This window comes from Mytilus californianus, unplaced genomic scaffold (assembly GCF_021869535.1).
Source record: "Mytilus californianus isolate M0D057914Y unplaced genomic scaffold, xbMytCali1.0.p SCAF_7, whole genome shotgun sequence".
Classification (NCBI taxonomy): domain Eukaryota; kingdom Metazoa; phylum Mollusca; class Bivalvia; order Mytilida; family Mytilidae; genus Mytilus; species Mytilus californianus.
The window spans coordinates 95,702,948-95,723,630 of NW_026262723.1; the positions used below are offsets into that span (position 1 = coordinate 95,702,948).

Sequence of the window (20,683 nt, forward strand, 5' to 3'; positions counted from 1 at the left end):
AGTGTTATACATATTATGTCACCTTGGTGATAATACTATATCTATATGATGTGAAAGTTTAAATTAGATCATTTTAAAATCTGATTATTTTTGTGTGTGTATTAAAACTTAAACTTGAACAAGCATAATCCGTAAAAGATTACTTCACATTCTTTAAGTAAAAGTTTAATGCATAATCTTTTGAATTAATGTTCACGCAACCAAAAGAGAAAAGGTAAACATTGGTCGATATCCCGTAGGTGGAATTTAAAAAGAAAATATATGAATAGGAATCTCTATATCTACCCATCGTAGAGTAGGCATGATGTTATGATAAGTTATGTAGGTTTTCTTTTCAGTGTATTCATTCAAGTGGAGAACTCTGTTTTCGTCCATTCGGGTGTGGTAAAATTAACCAGACCGTTCACTCCCTGTAGATGATTGTCGGGGATTAAAATAACGTACATGGATGCAAAAAAATTCTTTAACCTGAAATAGGGTAAGTTTTGATTTTGTTTCAGTTCTTCAACGGATTTCAATTCAACTCATTTTGTTGACATAAAATCAGATATTTTTAAAAGTGCATTTAGATGATTAAAATGTTATTGATTCAGAACTAGTTTTCAAACTTAATGGGAAAGAATGTATATAATGTATTAATTCACGACACAAGGTACAAGTGAAAATTCACCTGTAAAATATGTTGGAGGGAAATCTAAAATGTCTCAGATGTGCGATGTCCGTCAATATTATTGGAGAGAGCGGATATTAGTGCCACTCTGTCATATGATGTAAAGAACTGGAGATAAAAAAGAAAAGCCGCTAAAATACTGTTAAACATCAAGGTTTGGTGCAAGTTCTTAGTTACCCAGCTACAACGGTATAAATGTGCATTAGAAATGAATTAAATAATTAGTATTAGAAGATATTAGATTAACTGATACATAAAGAAATACTTGTGAAATTGGAAGTTTTTGAATTTGAAATGTACCCTTGGGAGAATGTAAAATAAAAATCTGTAGACTTCAGATAGACAGAAATGGTTATCATGAATTCATACTTCATATTTACATATTTAAATGGCAAAAGGTAATATTGGAAGGGCTTTCGTACATCTTAAGTCAAGGGCATACAGATCTTAATTGGGATGAATAGTACATAAAAAGGATTTATATTAAAAAAAAACGAACATAAAGCTCTAAAAAGACTACTAAATACTTGGTCAATATGGACAACAGCGATGTTAAGTCAAAGGGCAAGAAATATACAAATAAATGTTATTTAACGAATATATATAATTTACCATAAGAAGGGTTTATTTGATATTCGGGTGGGGGGGGGCATTTTTACAGATTGACCATTTATTTTCATCTGTTGCTTGGCATGCTTATCGCGAAAATTTATTTTCACTTTTGTACACACTATCCTGTATTTTATGTTGCAGAATATTCATTTACATCCTGTCTTGTGCAAAGTCATTTTTTTTCACTCATTTATACACGTGTGTCACACACTCTTTAATACCTTGAATTTACTTATTCTTGGAAACTTGCATTGTTGTTTCAATGATATCTGAACGTGATCTTTTTCCTTAGGGGATATAGAGCTTGACATGGTATGGACACTTGTCTTTTGACGTTACATTGACCTCTATATGTCCGTTTTGGGTGAATTGCGTTGTTTAGTGTGTACTAGTAATTTAATTGGTGTATTTTCGACAAGTTATTTTATTTAAAAAATGCCTAGATTTTCTTGCTATTGAAGTATTTAGACTTGAATTATCTGTCATTGTTCAAAGTACAAATTGAAATTTCTTCGTATTTAAAACTTGTCAAAATTGTTACCACAGTGTGTTTTGTGCGTAAAACTGGACATACCCTTACCGTTTTAAAGCTAGAACACATTAATTTCTAAAAATCCGTTTGTGTTATCCTCTTTGCCAATTTGTATTTTTTTTAATGCATACAATTGAACTTTAACCAATTACAATATTTTTGTAAACGTTTACTGGGAAATGGTGTACAAGTAATCATTTAGTTAAATCAGACATTTTTTTTCTACTGATCGTATTGGTCATGTAACTACCGAAGCAAACAGGTTACATAGTTTAATAATAAAATACATTTCTTCATCTCATACAATTTATGAATTTTATAAGGTTGCCTGGTTCATATTTTCCCCTTTGTTGGCCAACTGCACAAGTGCGGTAGGCGTTTAACTGACAAAGGTAACAAACATATTACTTCATTTTCGTTTGTTAAAACCGGTTTTATTTGTTGAATACGTCTGTTCAGTTTGTATGTTAAAAAATGTGTATAAATCTTTATTTGATTGAAAATTTTTAACGGCATTTTATTGAACAGTTAGTGTAAATGAATTTAAAATCATATAGGATCTATACAGCACCCTACTGATTTATAACTCTACATTTTTTATTTCATGTTTTCAAATAATTCTAGTCCTCTCCAATAAATAAAATATTGATTTGTTCACGCCCACTAGAGTTTCCAAATCTCACATCTCATACAGTCTGATATCGTAACAGCAGTCTCTATATATCGTTGATGTAAACGTCTATTAGAAATAGAGGAAAGCTATCAAAGGGATAATTAAAGACTGTAATAGGCACAAAGTGAATGATTCGTCTATTTGGGTTGTTGATAACGTGTATATGGTGAATCACTCGGTCTATCTTGGATGTTGATTATACAGTGGGTCAGACTGGTTCAATGAATACAGTGATTGCATGATTGATTTAATGCTGTTTACTTTACGTCCAGTGGAAAATATTTCATGCATATTTAGGACGAAAACAGAGTAATAATAAATCAAAAAGTATTGTATCTGCAAAGTGAACCGACCGTAATGAAGGTAGACTTCCACTCGAAAAACATGGTATATGCTGGGTAGGGACAGAAATTATGCCTTGCAACCTACGGACCCCTCACAGAGTTGTTTCAACCCGTTCGTATATGCACAGAGAGCATCGAACGGACGTGACTATGTATTTATACATCTCGCACAGCCAAACGGACGCTCGCCTTTAGAATGGGTTTTAAATGGACAAACACAAAAATGAATGCACATAAAGAGTGCAAAGCGTGGAATATTTTTATTATTTTCAACAAATAACTATATGTCGTTTAATGATTCCTATTACTATTACTAACGATTATAGTATTGATAAGTGTATCTTAAGAACCGTTATATGTTTGATTTGAACTTGAGGAATGGAGCTGAGATTCCTTGTCCTAGTTATTGGCGTTACTTTTGGCCCTTTTCATTTATATCTGCTCTTCAACGGTTGTATTGGGTTTTGGAATTTTGAAACATTTTACCAAAAGACATAACTGAAAAGACTTTAGCAACTGGTGCAGTAAAATTGGTACCATTTTATGTTATTACCTCCACTGGTTCGATACCTCTGCTGGTGGACTGTTATTTCCCGTGGACATCACCAGCCCAGAAGCCAAGTCCTGGCATGGAAATACGAATATGTTTGTAAAACTTAAAAAATCATTTGACATTAAGGAATGTATCTCCCTGATGCAAAGCTCTGATCCCTTGTCCCGGTTCGGCTATACTTTTTGTCTTTATTGTTATGTCTACTCGTCAACGTGTGTATATTAGGCTTTGGATTTTCAAGCATTATGCCCTCGAGGTCTACTAAAGAGACAATAATTGTTGAATTGCCGACAGCTGGTATAGAAAAAGTGGCACCGTTTTATGTTATTATTAAGCATATTTTACTCATATTTGTAAATACTTGGCAAAACGGGCAAGGATGCCATTGAAAATTTTGTTAGGTTTTTCAAATCTCAGTTTTAGGACACTCGTGATAAAATGCTTTTTGCAACATGTGTTTTCCTTTGAGTAATATTGGTCACATGTTTTTGAGGGGTAGAAAGTAAAATACACAAAAGCTCATCAAACGAATGCAGATTATTTCTAGTGTATGGGTAGCCAACTTAAGTACAGAACTGTAATATAGTTCTGGATACGATCATGCTATACCAAAGCAAAGAGATTGAGTTATCACGAGTGTCACATCGAAGCTGACAAACCTGAAAATGAAGACAGTAGAGGTTCGACGACAGGCATGCCTTACCCGCCATATCATTACAAATCGTTAAGACCGCAAACGGGATTTTTGACAGAATGAAAGTGTTTCAAAACTGCAGTAAACCAGTCCGCGATAAACAGTGAACAAAGAGATTTTAAGGTTGTCCTTCCTCATAATCCTGATGGAGAGGTTTATGAGTTAAGAGAGCTTTTTTTAAATAATAAAAAAGGATACGTTGTAGTATATTTATCATTCAATATAATGAAAGGGCTAGTTTATCACGTGTTAGAGGGTAAAAATGTAACCTCAAAGCACTGGACATTACGGATATTTAAATATTACATACACGTTGATTTAAAATAGACCATCAAAATCCCTTGAAGTCGAAAGAGTGAAAAATATTAAGTAGCCACTACTACCAGTAATGTCAGAAATAAAGACTGTCACGCTATTATTAAGAGAATATCGTTTTGAAATAATGATAGAGAATATGTTGGGGCATATTTTTTATTTATTATTCGATGTAATGGTATGGCTATCTTAAAACGTGTTGGAGGGTAAAAATTTAACCTCAAAGCACTGGACATTACAGATATTTAAATAGAACGTACACGTTAAATAGACCGTCAAATCCCTTGAAATCTAAAGAGTGAAAAACAATATTAAGTAGCCACCACTACTACTACCAGTGAGGTCAGAAAATAAGGCTGTAACAATATTATTCTTAAGAAATGAATGGATGACTTGAGAATTCGAAGCCATAAAACACATCAAACCATAATTGGTAAGTTTGTACTACATGGTCAACAATTTTGTCTTTAAGATGAAATATTATAGAGTAGAACTGCTGCATACTTCAAGTAACTATTGCTTATTGTATCTTGGTATATTTTAAGAAATAAATTCTATATATAATTCGATTGGTCTGCCGGAATGTCCAAATTAATAACTGTTTCGTTGAACCTAATGATGTCTAGTGAAAATTGCCGACATCGTATTAATCTGTTTATTTTTGCACAGAAACTTATCTTTCTTGCAAGTTCAAAAATAAACAAGTAATACCAAATCGTGTTACTAGCAGTTGGTGAAAGCTAACAATGGATGAGTTAGAGAAAGGATTAGTGTCATGTCTAAACATCTCAGTTCTTGTTTGATCCAAACAAAATACGTCAAACTGAATTATCGGATATCTTAGTCCTTATTTGATCCAAACAAAATATGTCAAACTCAATTATCGGATATCTCAGTGATAATTAGTAATCTGCGAAAACACAACTAAACTGTTACCTTTAATAATTGTTTGTAAAGGGACAAACAATAAATTTTATAATTAATATATGAAAATGAGATTAAAAGAATATTCCAATCATTTATTTGGCAATATTTGATGCGCTTTCAAAGATGAACAATTTTCTTACAACCGAATTTAATACTAAATTCACTTCATTTCAGTCGTCAAGGGTCAAATGGCAAGATTATTTAATTTCAGCCCTTAGGTCAGGATATTCATTTTCAAAATTCTATCCTCCCCCAAAAAATCAAATGGTCGTTCCCTTATTGAAAAACTAAGAATGTATATATTCATTTTCAACACATGATTTTTTCCCGCGGCTTCTCTTTGTGTGAACATTTTTTTAAAAACTTTTGTACACAGTTATTTCCTGCATTTCGTGTTGCAGAGTATTAATTTTTAATCGGTTTTTAGCAATATGTATTTTCAGCTCTTATCAGGTCAGGATATTAATTTTCAAAATCCTCTTGCACCACTCCCCCGAAAATTTGTCGTCCCATAAGTGAAAAACTTAGTGTCATCGTAATTGGTATAACTTTAAAGAAAAATTCAGATATGTTGCTGACCTCCTTGTTAGTATCCTTATATGAGACAACGTCCCTGTTTAAGTAGCTTTCGTACAATCATATGAACCTTGCTTTGTATTAGACAGCCACACTTAGCCAGATTTTTAAAGTGCTAGTTCACATTAATCTAACCTTAAACCGTCGGTATCTTCTACTTCGGATGCATGAAATTAATAATGCGTCATTGTCATTTCCTAGCACTGGGTCGATTGCTGGTGGACTGTTATTTCCCGAGGGTGTCATAAACTCAGTAGTCAGTGCTTCGGTATTGACATGATTTTTAACAAACTTTTTTAATTCATCTGATAACTTGATTCAGATATTATTAAGAAACTAAGTTTCCAACTCACTAAGGCAAAGTTTGAAACTAGTATTTTTATGTCCCTGTTGGTCATAGAGCTATTCACGTGTCTAGGCCTTATAATATACATCATCTTTGGCTTTTTTAATGCTTGGGTTTGAGCGTTATTGATGAAGGACAAGGTAAATTAAGAACAGCAGTTCAGACGCACACAATCAATAAAGGGTTAATTTTCTTTTCTCCTAAATGCCGCGTGCTTAGGTATAAGAAGCAGTAAATATTCATTTCAAAGTGTTTGGTTTGACCGGCCGGGAATCTAACCAATGATCGTCATCAATCGAGACAAACATGTTACCACAAAACCATTGAGTTGTTTCTACAAAACGAGAAATTGGGAAGTAAAATCCGTGTAGATGAGTGCCACGCTCTCTGCGCTCTGGAACCATAGTAACCAACGCTAAGCGGTGGGGTGTAGGAGGCCTGTTACAGAGCAAAATTTCTGACTTTATCGAACATACCCTCATTTTCTAGTGGCAGTCCTAATTTCCCGTCCAACATTGCAGATCATACATATTGCATTAACCTAATTTTTTTTCTCACTTAACATGCATGAAATATTTCCCACTGGACGTTAAACAAACAATAATCAATCAATCAAGCTATTGTTCAGTCCTCATTTTGTAATTACTGAATGTTTTACATAAAATTTTGTTGACTCTGACGTTTTACCTGCAGATAACGTCAAAGACTCATGAAAACGGAGTTTGGTGGCATTAAACCCACCACGAAAAAGGAGAGTGTAATATATTAGGTTTAATACAGCTAAACTTTCAAACAAACTAAACTATGATCCATTTCAAAGTATTATTACTTTGAATAGATCGTTTCACCAAATAAAATAAGAACATAACGCCAGGACGAATAAAGCTTTTAGTGTGACCATGCAGTGGCTCTATATGTAAGCACGTATACGTTTTGATTAAGTGTAGACACTTCATTTCTAGTATCAAGCCATAAATGATACGATATAGATAAATATACAGTATTGTCCATAAATATGCGGAATTAAAAATTCAGTTAATGTATAATGATTGCAGAATCTAAGTTACTATTTACAAACATTTTTTTTAACAAGATAGTCGCAAACCTCAACATGTGACAAAGAATTCCATCGTGTATAAATTTTTAACAAACACTGCTCTAGAATCAGTCAATATGCATGATACACTATCGGCCTTGATATTCATTGATTTCAAACTAGTATATAGTTGAAATTAAGCTACCTGGCTTTTTTTTCCAGGAATATTAATTAATGATAACTCAATATATCTTCATAGATGAATATCTATAATAAAATTGTTGATCGTTTTAATAATTTATCATTTATGAAATTTTACAACGTCACAATTTGGTTATACAATATGTTCATGATCAAAATTGAAATTTGGATAAATCTTATACCAATCAATTGCTTTTATGGTTGAGAATTTGTGTAATATATACTAGAGCTGTAGTTCACCAGTCTGTTAGAGAGGGCATCCAATCGTTACTTTCCGCATGGTTTCAGAAAGAAAAGTGTTCACTTTTTTTAGAGTAAGATCTGGTAAATATTTTTTTTACCATTTACCAAATGTCATAATAAAGTGTTGGGTGCATTTTTACTTAATGTAACAGAGTTTATGGTATTATACAGTGTTTACACAGAGATCAATTGAGCAAGCTGTCCACCTAAGACAGTTTTCATATTGCATTATACATATCTTTGTAAGAAATGAATAGCTACTCAATTTCTTTTTAAAAAAATACATCTAAATTTGGAGAAAGTAAATAAGATCTAATACGTTATAGGTATACTTAATACCACGTGCTATTAAATGGCAAATACATAATGTTTTGATCAATTAGCAGGAATTCTGAAATCGATTTTTCCACCTGTAATTATTCAACCATACCACATATGTGTACCGGGTATCTCACATTATCTACAAGTAGTCATACTCTGTCATGTGTAACAATGGATTTTCTGAAGGAATAAACATAACAAATGTCATATAAGGTAATGTTTTCTTTGTTTAATTACTTTTGTTCGTTTATTTTTCTCCAAAGTTTGCTTTGCACACATGTTATTGAGGTATACATACAAGTGTTAATTTTTAGCAGAGACATATATAGAGACATATAATATATGTCTCTGTTTCTAGGTAGACAATATAGTTGTGCTTCTTAGCAGAAATCTTGACAAATTCCCACGAGATTTTGTCCCAGTTCATTAAAGTATAAATGTTGTTTTCAAATGATTAATGAACTGTGCGCCTTTTGGAGCTTATACCACAACAGTTATTCTAGTTTCATTATGTTGGGATATTGCTCCTTAGAAATGGAAGTTGAAATGCCATATACATACAAGTTTCGTGTTCAAAATGCTTAATGGACTAAGGGTTCTTAATGTAGGTCATTGAGACCAAATTTTCCCGGGACACTAAGTAGCAAGGTCAAATGGACACACATCACGATAACATTTAGCTAACTAATTGTAACATTTTACACACATGATATTAGCAGAGACATATTGTATTATATGTCTCTGTTATTAGTCAGATATGTTCGTGATGATTTTTCTTCGCAAATGAAATTGCAATAAATGCTGGAAAGGCATGGCCTTTAAAGGTATTAAATGATGAACACTTATAGTAAGCATTTATTCATCCACTATAATTTCCGGTATTTAATGTATGCAAGATAGTAAACTGACTTCTCTGAAGTTGCAATCTTATGTTAAAAATAGTTAACTTGACAAAGACTGTCGAATTATTAAGTAAAATTAAACTTTGCATTACTTATACGATTTTGTCATAGTTGTCTTCGGGATATGTTACACAGTCACATGGTTCTGCAAAATATTTTACGCAGATAGACATTATCTAAAAATAAAACTTTCTGCACCATGAAGCAATCATCCTAGATCAATTTGAGTCACGATTTAATAGATATGACATTTAACTGTGATGGTTGCTCCTTATTTTTACTTTTAAAATAATGAAAGTCAATGTAATACTTCTTAATCACCCCCGGTATTTGGTGGGACTCGTGTTGCTCGGTCTATAGTTTTCTTTGTTGTGTTTTGTGTATTGTTGTTTGTCTTTTCGTCGTTTTTCGTTTTTTTGCCATGGCGTTGTCAGTCTGTTTTCGACTTATGAGTTGTTGAATATCCCTTTGGTATCTTTTGCCTCACTTTTCCATTATACAGTTTAATGATAAAACATTGATAGTGACAGTTTTTTTACAATAGAAAAACAAAGGATATCACATCATAGTTAGTAATCGACAAATAAGAAACGCTATGTATACAAATCAATATAGGATTAAACAGTTAAATAATATAATTTCGGCAGTTTTAGTGATAATAATCGTATCAAGGAAATAATATGTAAACAGCAGTTTTAATTAAAGACGGAAATATGTGAGTTGGGATTTTTACGTTCGCATATCCTTTGTATTTTCCATCGTTTCAACATCTTTTGTTAGCTCACTTGGTGATAAGGCCATGTTAAATATTGCCATCACTTGACGTCCGTCGTCGTTGTCAACTTTTTCAAAGACTTCTCCTTTTAAACTACTGAACCAATTTTAACCATATTTGGGGGAATAATCCTAAGGGTATTTAGTATAAAGTTTGTGTTTTTTATTTCGGTCAGTCAACAAACATGGTTACAGAATATCTGACAGGGGTAAATATGCACAGACTGTCAAGATCTACCTACCTCCTATTTTTACCAAATAATCTTGTAGTATGTTTTCAATTTATTTTTTGACAAAAATGCCAGGTGAGCGATACAGGTTCCTGAGATACTCTTATTTAACTTTCTCGGACTTTTACCTAACTAATCACGCGTCCCATTCAAGGCATGCGATCTCCTTGATATCAAGTCAATTCAGCTCCATTCTCTCTTTTATTATTTGGTTTGTTCATATGCACAACTTCTTTTTTTTTATTTACCAGAAATTTGAGTGGTGCATTCTATTGTTCTGCAGATATCTGTTTTTATAGTTATATTCGGTGGTCCAGTAGATAGGGATACCTTGACCGTTTGTACACCCCAACATATCAATATTTAAAAGTGGTGACCCAGCTTATGATTTCATTTAGGTTGATAAATGCTGGGTCATTTGTAAAGAAACAGGTAGTTCGCAGCAGGAAACAAGTAACAATAATGTCATGGTCATATTTTACTTTTATTTTTCAGATTCTATGGCCGAATTGTCCGATTCATCTATTATAGCACTTAGCTCTGTACTGGGAATTTTCGGTTTACTTATAACTTGTGGAGTAGCGGGATATTGTCGCAGGTATGTAGTGTGTGGAACGTCTGTTCAGAAGAATTTATTTAATTGCTACATTGAAAATTGAAAAAGTCTGAACACCTTTCTTGTCACACGTGTTTATTTTCATTGTATTGAAAGTAGGTTATATTTGACTCTATTGTATTTAGAATCAATAATTCTTAATATTATCAAATTCTTCTTATTTCTTTAATATTTAAATGATTTTTTTTTAGCTGAAATTAATTAACACAGGTACAATTTTAGCATCAAGCTTTTAACGCAAGTGTGTTTGCAGTGTTGCATTGCTGGATTTGATTCAGATAGAGCTAAAAATCATAAGAACATTACGCTTAATTCGGAAAACATTGTGCAGACATTTTGTATGTATAATTAGTTGCATAATGCTCTGATATTTCAGTTAAAATGGGAAACAATTCAAGCAGAAACGGAGAAACTACAAATCGGTAGATTAACTATAATGAACATTTACATGTAGCAATCCTTATATAACCAATGCATGTTTGTAAATATATATCTTTTTGTATATTTGTACTAACAGCCACCACTCTATTGCTTTACCCTGCCAAATGCAATGTTAGACATAAAGCTTTTCTTGCAGTATTTGCCATTATTGGTATAAATGTAATCTTCGTTGTATTTATGCATTTGTCTTCTTAACATCTACCCTATAGTTACATATAACTAATATATTTGATTATGTATCCTACAACTTTTACAGTGCTGTATTGGTTATTGTTTCTAGCACATCATATATCTTTGCATTGTTATACGACCGCAAAAAAATTTTGAGGTCGTATATTGGTATGACGTTGGCGTCGTCGTCGTCGTCGTCGTCGTCGTCCGGCGTCGTCGTCCGAATACACAATGGTTTTCGCACTCTAACTTTAGTTTAAGTGAATGGATCTCTATGAAATTTTACCATAAGGTTCAATACCACAATAGGAAGGTGGGGATTGATTTTGGGGGTTATGGTACCAACAGTTAAGGAATTAGGGGCCAAAAAGGGGCCGAAAATAAGCATTTTTGTAACTTCCAGACATAACTTGTGTGTTAGCATATGGATCTCTTTGACATTGTACCACAAGATTCCATATCACAAAGGGTCAATGCTGGGATTGATTTTGGGGTTAATTGCCTCAAAATTTTAGGAATAAGGGGCCAAAAGGGGGCAAAAAACAGCATTTTTCTAGTTTCATGACAATAACTTGTGTGTAAGTGTATGGATCTTTCTGAAATTTTACTACAAGGTTCCATTTCACAAAGGAAAAGCTGGAATTGAGTGTTGTGGTAATTGCCCAAAACGTTTAGTAATAAGGGGCCTAAAAAGGGGTTTAAAATAAGCATTTTTTAGTTTCTAGACAATAACTTGTGTTCAAGTGTATGGATCTCTCTAAAATTGTATTACAAGGTACCATACCACAAAGGCAAGGCTGTTATTGAGCTTGGTTTGGGGGGAAAGGGGGGTGGGGGTGATGAATCATAAGGGGGGCGGGGGTCAAAAAAGGGGTAATTTTTTTTTTTCCTTTTTTTTTTGTTTAAAATTTACATTTTAAGTTAGTTATTTTTTATCACGAAGAGAAAGTAGGAATTGAGTTTTGGGGTTAATTGCTCAAACATTTATGAATAAGGGGCCAAATATTGGTCGAAAATAAGGATTTTTTTAGTGTGCTCTAATGTTTAAGGAATAAGGGGAAAAAAGGTTAAAAAACAAGGGTTTCCATTTTAATAGACAAATAATTGAGTAAAGAACATTATTTAAAAGCAGTGTAAGGTTGGTAATTCAAACTCATTTAAATATCTCATCTACACTGCTTTTAAATTATGTAAATTGGAAATTTGCCAATAACTTTATTGTTAATAAATGCATTGGAAATTTGCCAACAATTTTAGTGTAATAAACTTCATTGGAAATTTGCCAATATAAAATTTTGCAGATGAAGGTTTTTTGTTTACCTTTAGCCTTGACTATGAAGTCATTTTCTATTTTTATAGCCTTATGATGTAGTTGAATTATTTAATACTTTTATGATGTGTTTAAATGGGGTTTTATCATGTTTATGGTTGCAAATTTATTGTTTTAGTATAATAAACTCCATTTAAAATTTGCCAATAAAAAAAATTTTTGTTTATTTTTAGCTATGATTATGATGTCATTTTCTATTTTACTTTTATGGTTGCAAAGAAATTTTTATTTTTAGATATTACTGTTAAATGATGCTGATTAAGGTTTTTGCTATGTTTAGCCATGACTATGATGTCATTTTCTATTTTAATATCTGTTATGATGTATTTAAATGGGCTTTTATGGTTACAAAGGAATTTTATTTTTAGATATTACTATGAAATGTTGCTGATGCTGATTAAGGATTTTGTTTATTTTTAGCCATGACTATGATGTCATTTTCTATTTTAATACCTTTATGATGTAATTTCCATTTTTAGATATTACTGTTAAATGATGCTGATTAAGGGTTTTTTGCTATGTTTAGCCATGACTATGATGTCATTTTCTATTTTAATATCTTTATGATGTATTTAAATGGGCTTTTATGGTTACAAAGGAATTTTATTTTTAGATATTACTTTAAATGTTGCTGATTAAGGATTTTTGTTTATTTTTAGCCATGACTATGATGTCACTTTCTATTTTAATACCTTTATGATGTATTTAAATGGGCTCCCATGTATTTAGATTTTTGATTATTTATACATGTTACCAAATTGGTCCACATTGAACAAAAACGGTCCAAATTTCAACTTTATTACATTACATCAAACATTGAATTCTACATATTCTTTGATATATTGAAATTAACAAACAATTTAGTTTATGGAGATTCCACCATAATAGGTAAATTAAATTTTTTCCAGTTCTTACACCACATTCATCCTGTGTCAGAAACCTATGCTGTGTCAAATATTTAATGACAATCCAAAGTCATAGCTGTATCAAGCTTGAATTTTGTGTCCATACTTGCCCCAACTGTTCAGGGTTCGACCTCTGCGGTCGTATCAAGCTGCGCCCCAGCGAAGCATTTTATTAAACATTGGCTTGATTCTGCATGTAAAATATACGTCTTGCTTTAAACTTTCCTTATATAGTTCTTTTTTGTGTCATAATTTTAGTTCACGCTTATTTTTCCCCAAAAAATATTAACATTTATAGTGATATCATATGATTTTTTTTTTCGGTTTTATTGTAAAAAAAAATAGTTTTCAGTGCGAACGAACCTGGTGAAGCTACTTACTGAACATATATCTTCCTGTATATTTGTACTAACAGACACCACTCTATTGATTTACCCTTGCCAAATGCAATGTTAGACATAAAGCTTTTCTTAGAAAATATTATTCCAGTATTTGCTATTATTAGTATAAATGTTATCTTCGTTGTATTATGCATTTGTCTTCTTAACGACTACTTTAAAGTTACATGTAAACATACACTACAAATAATATATTTGATTATGTATCCTATACAACTTTATTTTTCTAATCTGCATAGTGATATCATATGACATTTTTTTTTCGGTTTGTAAAAAAAAATAAACATTTCAGTGCGAACCAACCTGGTTAAGCTACTTACTGAACATATATCTTCTTGTATATTTGTTCACTAATATAAACACGTTTTGACTTAACGTATTGTAACATATTAAGTTCTATAATAAGGCATCTGTTCTTTTTGCGATTTAAACATAATAAAAAGTGAAGTTTAAAAAACTAAATCCTGTTCAATATAATAATAGACATTTAATAATAAAAAAATACCCCAAAAAAACAAACTTTATATTTGTTCCTTTGACAGGAAGTATGTATACACTAAAAGAACATACGTGAACGGGACGAAACCACCAAGGGCAGTACCATCAGCCTACATTGATCCAGAGAAACAATACGTCACAAACGGCTACCCAAGTAGTCCAGACACAGTTAATCTAAATATACCTCAACCTGAAATAGGAATAGAAAGTTCGACACAGCCAGAACAACCAAAAGAAAACGAAACAAAACAAGAACCTGTACCAGCACCGACTGTACCAAAACCAAACAGCTATGTTAAAAAGGCAAAACATAAGAAAGGCTTTGCTGATCATGTAGTTCAAAGGGAATCAAGTTACAAGTTATATGATCCTGAATTACTTGTTCAGCGTAATAACAGTTTTAAAATATTAGATGAAAGCCGACACTCTGGAAGAGCAAGAAGTTACATTCAATACGAAGGAGCAAGGCCTGAATATGTCGTTCGGCAAAGGGGGTATAAAATGCATGAACCAAGATATCAAGCCAGGCGAGTGGCCCATACATATGGTACATGGAGACATCAACCAGAAATAGTCAATGCTCGACCTATTATGGAATTGAACAGTGGCAGACCAATATCAGAAACGTTAACCACACGAGCAAGACCAGTAAGAATTGTTCAGTCGGTGCCGCCAATGCCAATTCGAACGGTAAGACCTCAGACAGTTGGACGGCCTGTTATCGTACGTCGAACAGTCGAAACAGAGAGGCCTTACAATACACCAGTTCATGGGTATATTCCTCGACATCGTCTCGGACAATATCGACCAAAAGTTATAGACGGTTACGTAGCACCAAGTAGGATAGGAGAAAATGTGTATCCTTTATCAGAACCAGGAGGTTATAGGGACGTACTGATAGAACCCGTGTACCAAACTAGTACGTATAACTATTTGTATCTCATTTGTCCATAGAACAGATTGTCTTAATTTTAATGCAAAAAAAATAATGGTAACAAAATAAATGATCGAACGAAAAACACACATATACACACATACACAGGCCCACTATTGTTGAGTTTGTAATTTTGAGCTCACCTAGAGAACTCAAAAACTTCATGAATCTAAATAAGTTACTTATAAATGAACCCCAGAGTCGAGTAAATATTGAAAGGAAAAGAAGCTTGTCCTGTCAAAAAATTGTCAACCTTGGAAATGAGCGACTGGTAGATTAATCTCGTTTTAGAATTATAGGGATTCAGTAAAACTGGAAGTGTTTGGGTCGTCGGGCTGCTGTCTCATTGACGTTTACCAAACACCTCCCTTTATTCATAGATCACTACAACTCTTCATTTTAAAACACGTAACATATTTATTTTCAGTTAAAAAGATTCCTCCACCTCCATACCCAGGAAAAGCGTAAGTATTTTTAACATCAAATAATACTAATACATTTAATTTACGTGCCAACTATCACTTTAAAAATAAGGAGATGTGGTATGATTGCCAATGGGACAGCTATCCCCCAAAATTCAAATGAAGCGGATGTAAGTAATTATAGGCAACCGTACGACCTTTAACAATGAGAAAAACCCATACCGTATAGTAGGCTATAAAAGTCCCCTACATGAAAAATATGAAATAATTCAATTGAGAAAACTAACGGCCTAATTTATGACAAAACAATTAAAGGAAAACAAATATGACAGATATGAACCAATGACAACCACTGAACTGGGACACTTTTTCTATTAGTCGTAAATCGTCAAAGAAACAGCATTGCACCTTTGTTCTTGTAAACGTTTACATTTCCTATGAGCATAAATAAAGGCAACAGTAGTATACCGCTGTTCATAGCTACTTTACACATATTTGACCTGCACTGATTTTCGAGATATCTGAAGCTGATGTTAAACTTTGATATACATTTTTATAAAAGTCTGACAATTCACACGCTAGCAGGAAATGCATTAGATTATCCTCTTCTGCTTTCATTCAATGTTCACATATTCCAGAATTTCATTGCTACTGAATTTTGTTCTTTGATTGTAGCATGTAAATTCCAGTTACTAGTATTGGCATACTTTAGACCTGCATTTTTGTATGAGAAGACAAACATTAACAGAAAAATCAAAAACAGAAATTTTGTGAACATCTGTCACAGTCATATTTGGAAAAAACATAGTCCCCGACCAGGGATGTGTTCAAATAAAAATATATAAGCAAACTATGTCGTTAAGTTAGATTACTTAAGGAAAATATCACAATAAAAAAACGTGATGTCAGAGATTGGAGTAACCATCCCGTAGTTTTTTTAAAAAAAAATATATGTTTACGTCTAGTGAAATATTAACTGAATTCTTCACTGAAGTCAATTTAAAAATATTTAAGATGAATATCTTCTTCTGTTTCACAGGTATGAAAGGGAAAAGGTTCCAGTTGAAAAGGTATTGTATTAATTTTAAATACGGATTTCAAGATCTAGCATTTGAATGCTATTTCTATATTTAAAATGAAATCTTCATTTATTGAAATTCAGATACTTGATCATCAGAACCTTTATATTTAAGATAAGACGTTATTTATTAAAATCCAATGTACTTTATCATCAGGTTGAAATTTTTAATATTTAAAATGTTTAGGTACACAACCAACAATAGTGTTTACAATTTTAGTGAAAAAATGTAGGCGGGAAATATTTCATTTTTTTTCAGTTTCACAAAACTGACGGGTTTAAAAGTACAATTATTCTTTTTAAAGAAAACAGGTACTTTCCGGCAACAAGACTACATTGAAAGAAGGTACATCAGCACGTATAGCTTTATATTTTAAAATGGGTTATATTCATAGCTTTTAATAATATTGAATGGGTCCAGTAGTAGCTTTTAAATCTTTATTATTCCCATTTCGAAAAGAAAATAGGCGTTATTCAAAATGGGAATAATATGTACAAAAAAGGTAGTTTTTTACTTTTTTAAAGATACAAATTTCGTCTCGTACAACTGACTATCTCGTTTTGACTTTTTTAAATGTTGTTTTTTATTTGGATATTCAAATCACTATTATTCAGTTGAATAGGCTTGTCTTGGGTGACTTTACTTTGAGATTTACCCCAATTCCAACCAATAATTTATTTTTAAATACCGACATTTTTGATAATGTTAGCTCTTGGCAAAATTATTAGAATGACGATTTTAAAGAAAATAGGTAAACACATATATATATATGGCTTCAGTTGAAACATGTCAAACTAATTTGATACATGTGTTTTCAGATTGAAATAGAGAAAATTACAAAAAGACAGTCCGGAAGTGCAAAGAACTTTATTTTAAAACCGCAAGTTCCTCAAACTGATGATGAAAAATTAAAAGACATACCAACGACACAATATTTCGATGACGGAAAGACTATCATGATTATCGATTATTTGATGGACCCTTTCACTACCAAAGTTAACAAATTACCACAGTCAACACCACGTGATATAAATCATAATGGTGATATGTTGAATGGACATAACTCTGGTGGGGATCTGAATGGACATAAATCTGATGGGGATCTGAATGGACATAACTCTGATGGGTATCTGAATGGACATAACTCTGATGGGGAACTGAATGGACATAACTCTGATGGGGAAAGTGAAGATCTCAATGATTCACATAATAGACAGAGATCTGCCGATTTTGGAGATGTTCTTTTCCTTCCGTGATCGATAATCAAGAGTAAAAGTCTCATGAATATTACCATATAAGATGTTTACATAAGCTTTAATAATTCTCATAGCAGTATGATATCATCAAAGTAAAAATACATTAGTTCGCACCAAGATGTGTGTTTATAATACCAATATTCTTATAGCAGATGTAAAAATGTATTGATAAAGTAACAAATGTAACACAAAAGATATTCTCGTTCGCCTCTCTTGAGGTTCCACTGGTTAGGCGAGAATTAAAAAAGGACACGAGCTCAATGAACAAGTTTTTTTCTTATATTTCGTCTACAAAAACATGTTTACAAAATTCGTTATTTTCTCAAAAGAACCTAAACATATTACACAGTATCTTAACTACTGCTTTGTGTAAACCAATCTATTATTTACGACTACACAAAAGTTCAAGCTTAATTTCTAAATTTGTACTTGTTTTAGATAATTTTGACTAAGTTTATGAATTTAAAACAAAGGGCTGTAAAAAGATTTAACGCTTCTGGTCGTCGCAACTTTATAAATCTTTTTTGGTCATGTTTAGTTGGTCATGTATAACAGGGTAACTTTTGATTGAATTCTTTCGGTGAAAGAATTTTATCTAATGTAAAATATCATCACGCCAGTCAATCAATCTAACATTAAATGGAAGAACCCAGGCGTCAAAGTGAAAGCCTGGGTCTCTTTCTTTATCATTTTTGCCTCTTGTATTGTATTTTCGTCAATATATATATGGATCATATTCTATTATTTTAACTAACACTATATATTCAAAGTGTCTGATTATAATAAATGATAAAAGATTATATAATATGTACTGTAATAAAGATCACATCAACTGTACGATTTCATAATTTTGCTATAAAATGCATTAATTATTTCCATACATTTAATCAAAGGATTGAAATTCTTTTCACAAAATCTTTTGACTGAAATTGTAGTTTTGCAATACATTATTGATAACTTGCTTACAATTCAGTATGTCTTGCGACCATAGATGTATAATGGGTTTATACATCTATGCTTGCGACTCAGTCAGTTACAGGGGCATAACGGTTTACTCATGTTCGTTATCATTACCAGCGACTCAGTCAGTGACTGGGGCAGAAAGTGTAACCAATGTTCGTTCTTATGCCTCGCAACTCAGTCAGTGACTGGGGAAGAAAGTTACCAATGTTCGTTATTATGACAAGGGAATGAAGTGTTTCCGATGTTCGTTATTATGCCCAGCGACTCAGTGACAGGGACAGAAAGTGCTATCAATGTTCGTTATTGTGTCCTGCGACTCAGTCAGTGACAGGGGCATAACGTTTTACCAATGTTCGTTATTATGCTCCGCGCTTTAGTCAGTGAAAGGGCCATGAACAGAAGTGTTACCCATGTTCGTATTATGTCCAGAGACTCAGTGCCTGGGACAGAGAGTGATACCAATGTTCGTAAGTATGTCCCGCGCTTCAGTCAGTGACAGGGGCATGAAGGTTATGATGTCCCGCAACTCAGTCAGTAACAAGGCATACAGCGTTACCCATGTTCGTTATGCAGTCCTTTCGTCCTTTCGAACTACAAGTCGTTCATACTCCTTTCTGTCTACATAATGAAAGATTTTTTTCATAAATTATAATGGCTGTGTACAGATCGAGTCTGGTGATCTACTTTTCAAAAGAGTCCTATCGTTGACTATTTCGCAAGGCAGTCGCAAACCTAGTCGTCTCGAAATAAATATGATTTCTACTTATGGTCCATGTTTTTTATAAATCTAAGAACCACTCCGCTCTTTAATTAACATTTTTAAAATGCAGAACCAAGGTAATCGTTATCGCTTGTCGGTCATGAATAAAATATGGAGTGATAGATTAAATTTAAATCAGCCAGTTATATTCTGTGAAAAAAATTATTATTAAATTACCTTTATATAATTTGTTTCAACGGTTTTATCTGTGGATACAAAAAGCAGCTGCAGTATGTCATTTTGCAGCCTTCGACGAAAGTCGCAAAATGCGAGCCATAAGATGCTAATCCTGTTACAAAATTCCGTCGTTTATATGTCCATTGTCCTTTGACCTCATTTCTTGGTTCAGCGACTACTTAAAAGACTGGTTTTTGTCGAGCCTGCGACTTCTGTCGCAGAAAGCGAGACATAGTGATAGTGATCCGGCGGCGGCGTTAACTAACTTTTTAAAAGCTCAACATTTCAAAAGGAAGAAGACCTGGATGCTTCATACTTTTGTATATAGATGCCTTATGTGATGAAGTTTCCGTCTGTCATATATCCATTGTCCTTGACCTCATTTTCATGGTTCAGTGACTATTTGGAAAAAAGTTGATTTTTTGTAATCTTAATTTCTCTCTTATGAGTAATAGGATAATATAAATAAGAAGATGTGGTATGAGTGCCAATGAGACAACTCTCCATCCAAGTCACACTGTAGATGACTGTATAAAAAGTTAACAATTATAGATCAAAGTACGGCCTTCAACACGGAGCCTATAAAGGGCCCCAAAATGACTAGTGTAAAACAATTCAAACAAGAAAACCACCGGTATAATCTATATAAAAAACGAGAAACGAGAAACACCTATGAACCACACCAACAAACGACAACCACTGAACAACAGGCTCCTGACTTTAGGACAGGTGCATAAAAATGCAGCGGGTTTAAACGTTTTAACAGGCGCCCACCTTCACCCTA

General features: G+C 32.8%; 1 protein-coding gene across 6 annotated transcripts; it reads left to right on the plus strand.

Annotated features, from left to right (window-relative positions):
• The first annotated feature begins 273 nt into the window (after positions 1-273).
• Positions 274-18,832, plus strand: LOC127708854 (uncharacterized). Of its 6 annotated transcripts, none has more exons than XM_052214016.1 (7): positions 276-478; positions 10,445-10,547; positions 10,942-10,987; positions 14,353-15,227; positions 15,670-15,706; positions 16,704-16,734; positions 17,562-18,832. In XM_052214016.1, the coding sequence occupies exons 3-7, from the start codon at positions 10,947-10,949 to the stop codon at positions 17,997-17,999; spliced, it is 1,422 nt and encodes a 473-aa protein (XP_052069976.1). In that variant the 5' UTR covers positions 276-478; positions 10,445-10,547; positions 10,942-10,946; the 3' UTR covers positions 18,000-18,832. The 6 variants fall into 6 exon arrangements, with proteins under 6 accessions (XP_052069974.1, XP_052069976.1, XP_052069978.1 ...); XM_052214018.1 differs by lacking the exons at positions 276-478; positions 10,942-10,987 and adding exons at positions 4,763-4,826; positions 17,048-17,088; XM_052214017.1 differs by lacking the exon at positions 276-478 and adding an exon at positions 8,118-8,256.
• The last annotated feature ends 1,851 nt before the right edge of the window (positions 18,833-20,683 follow it).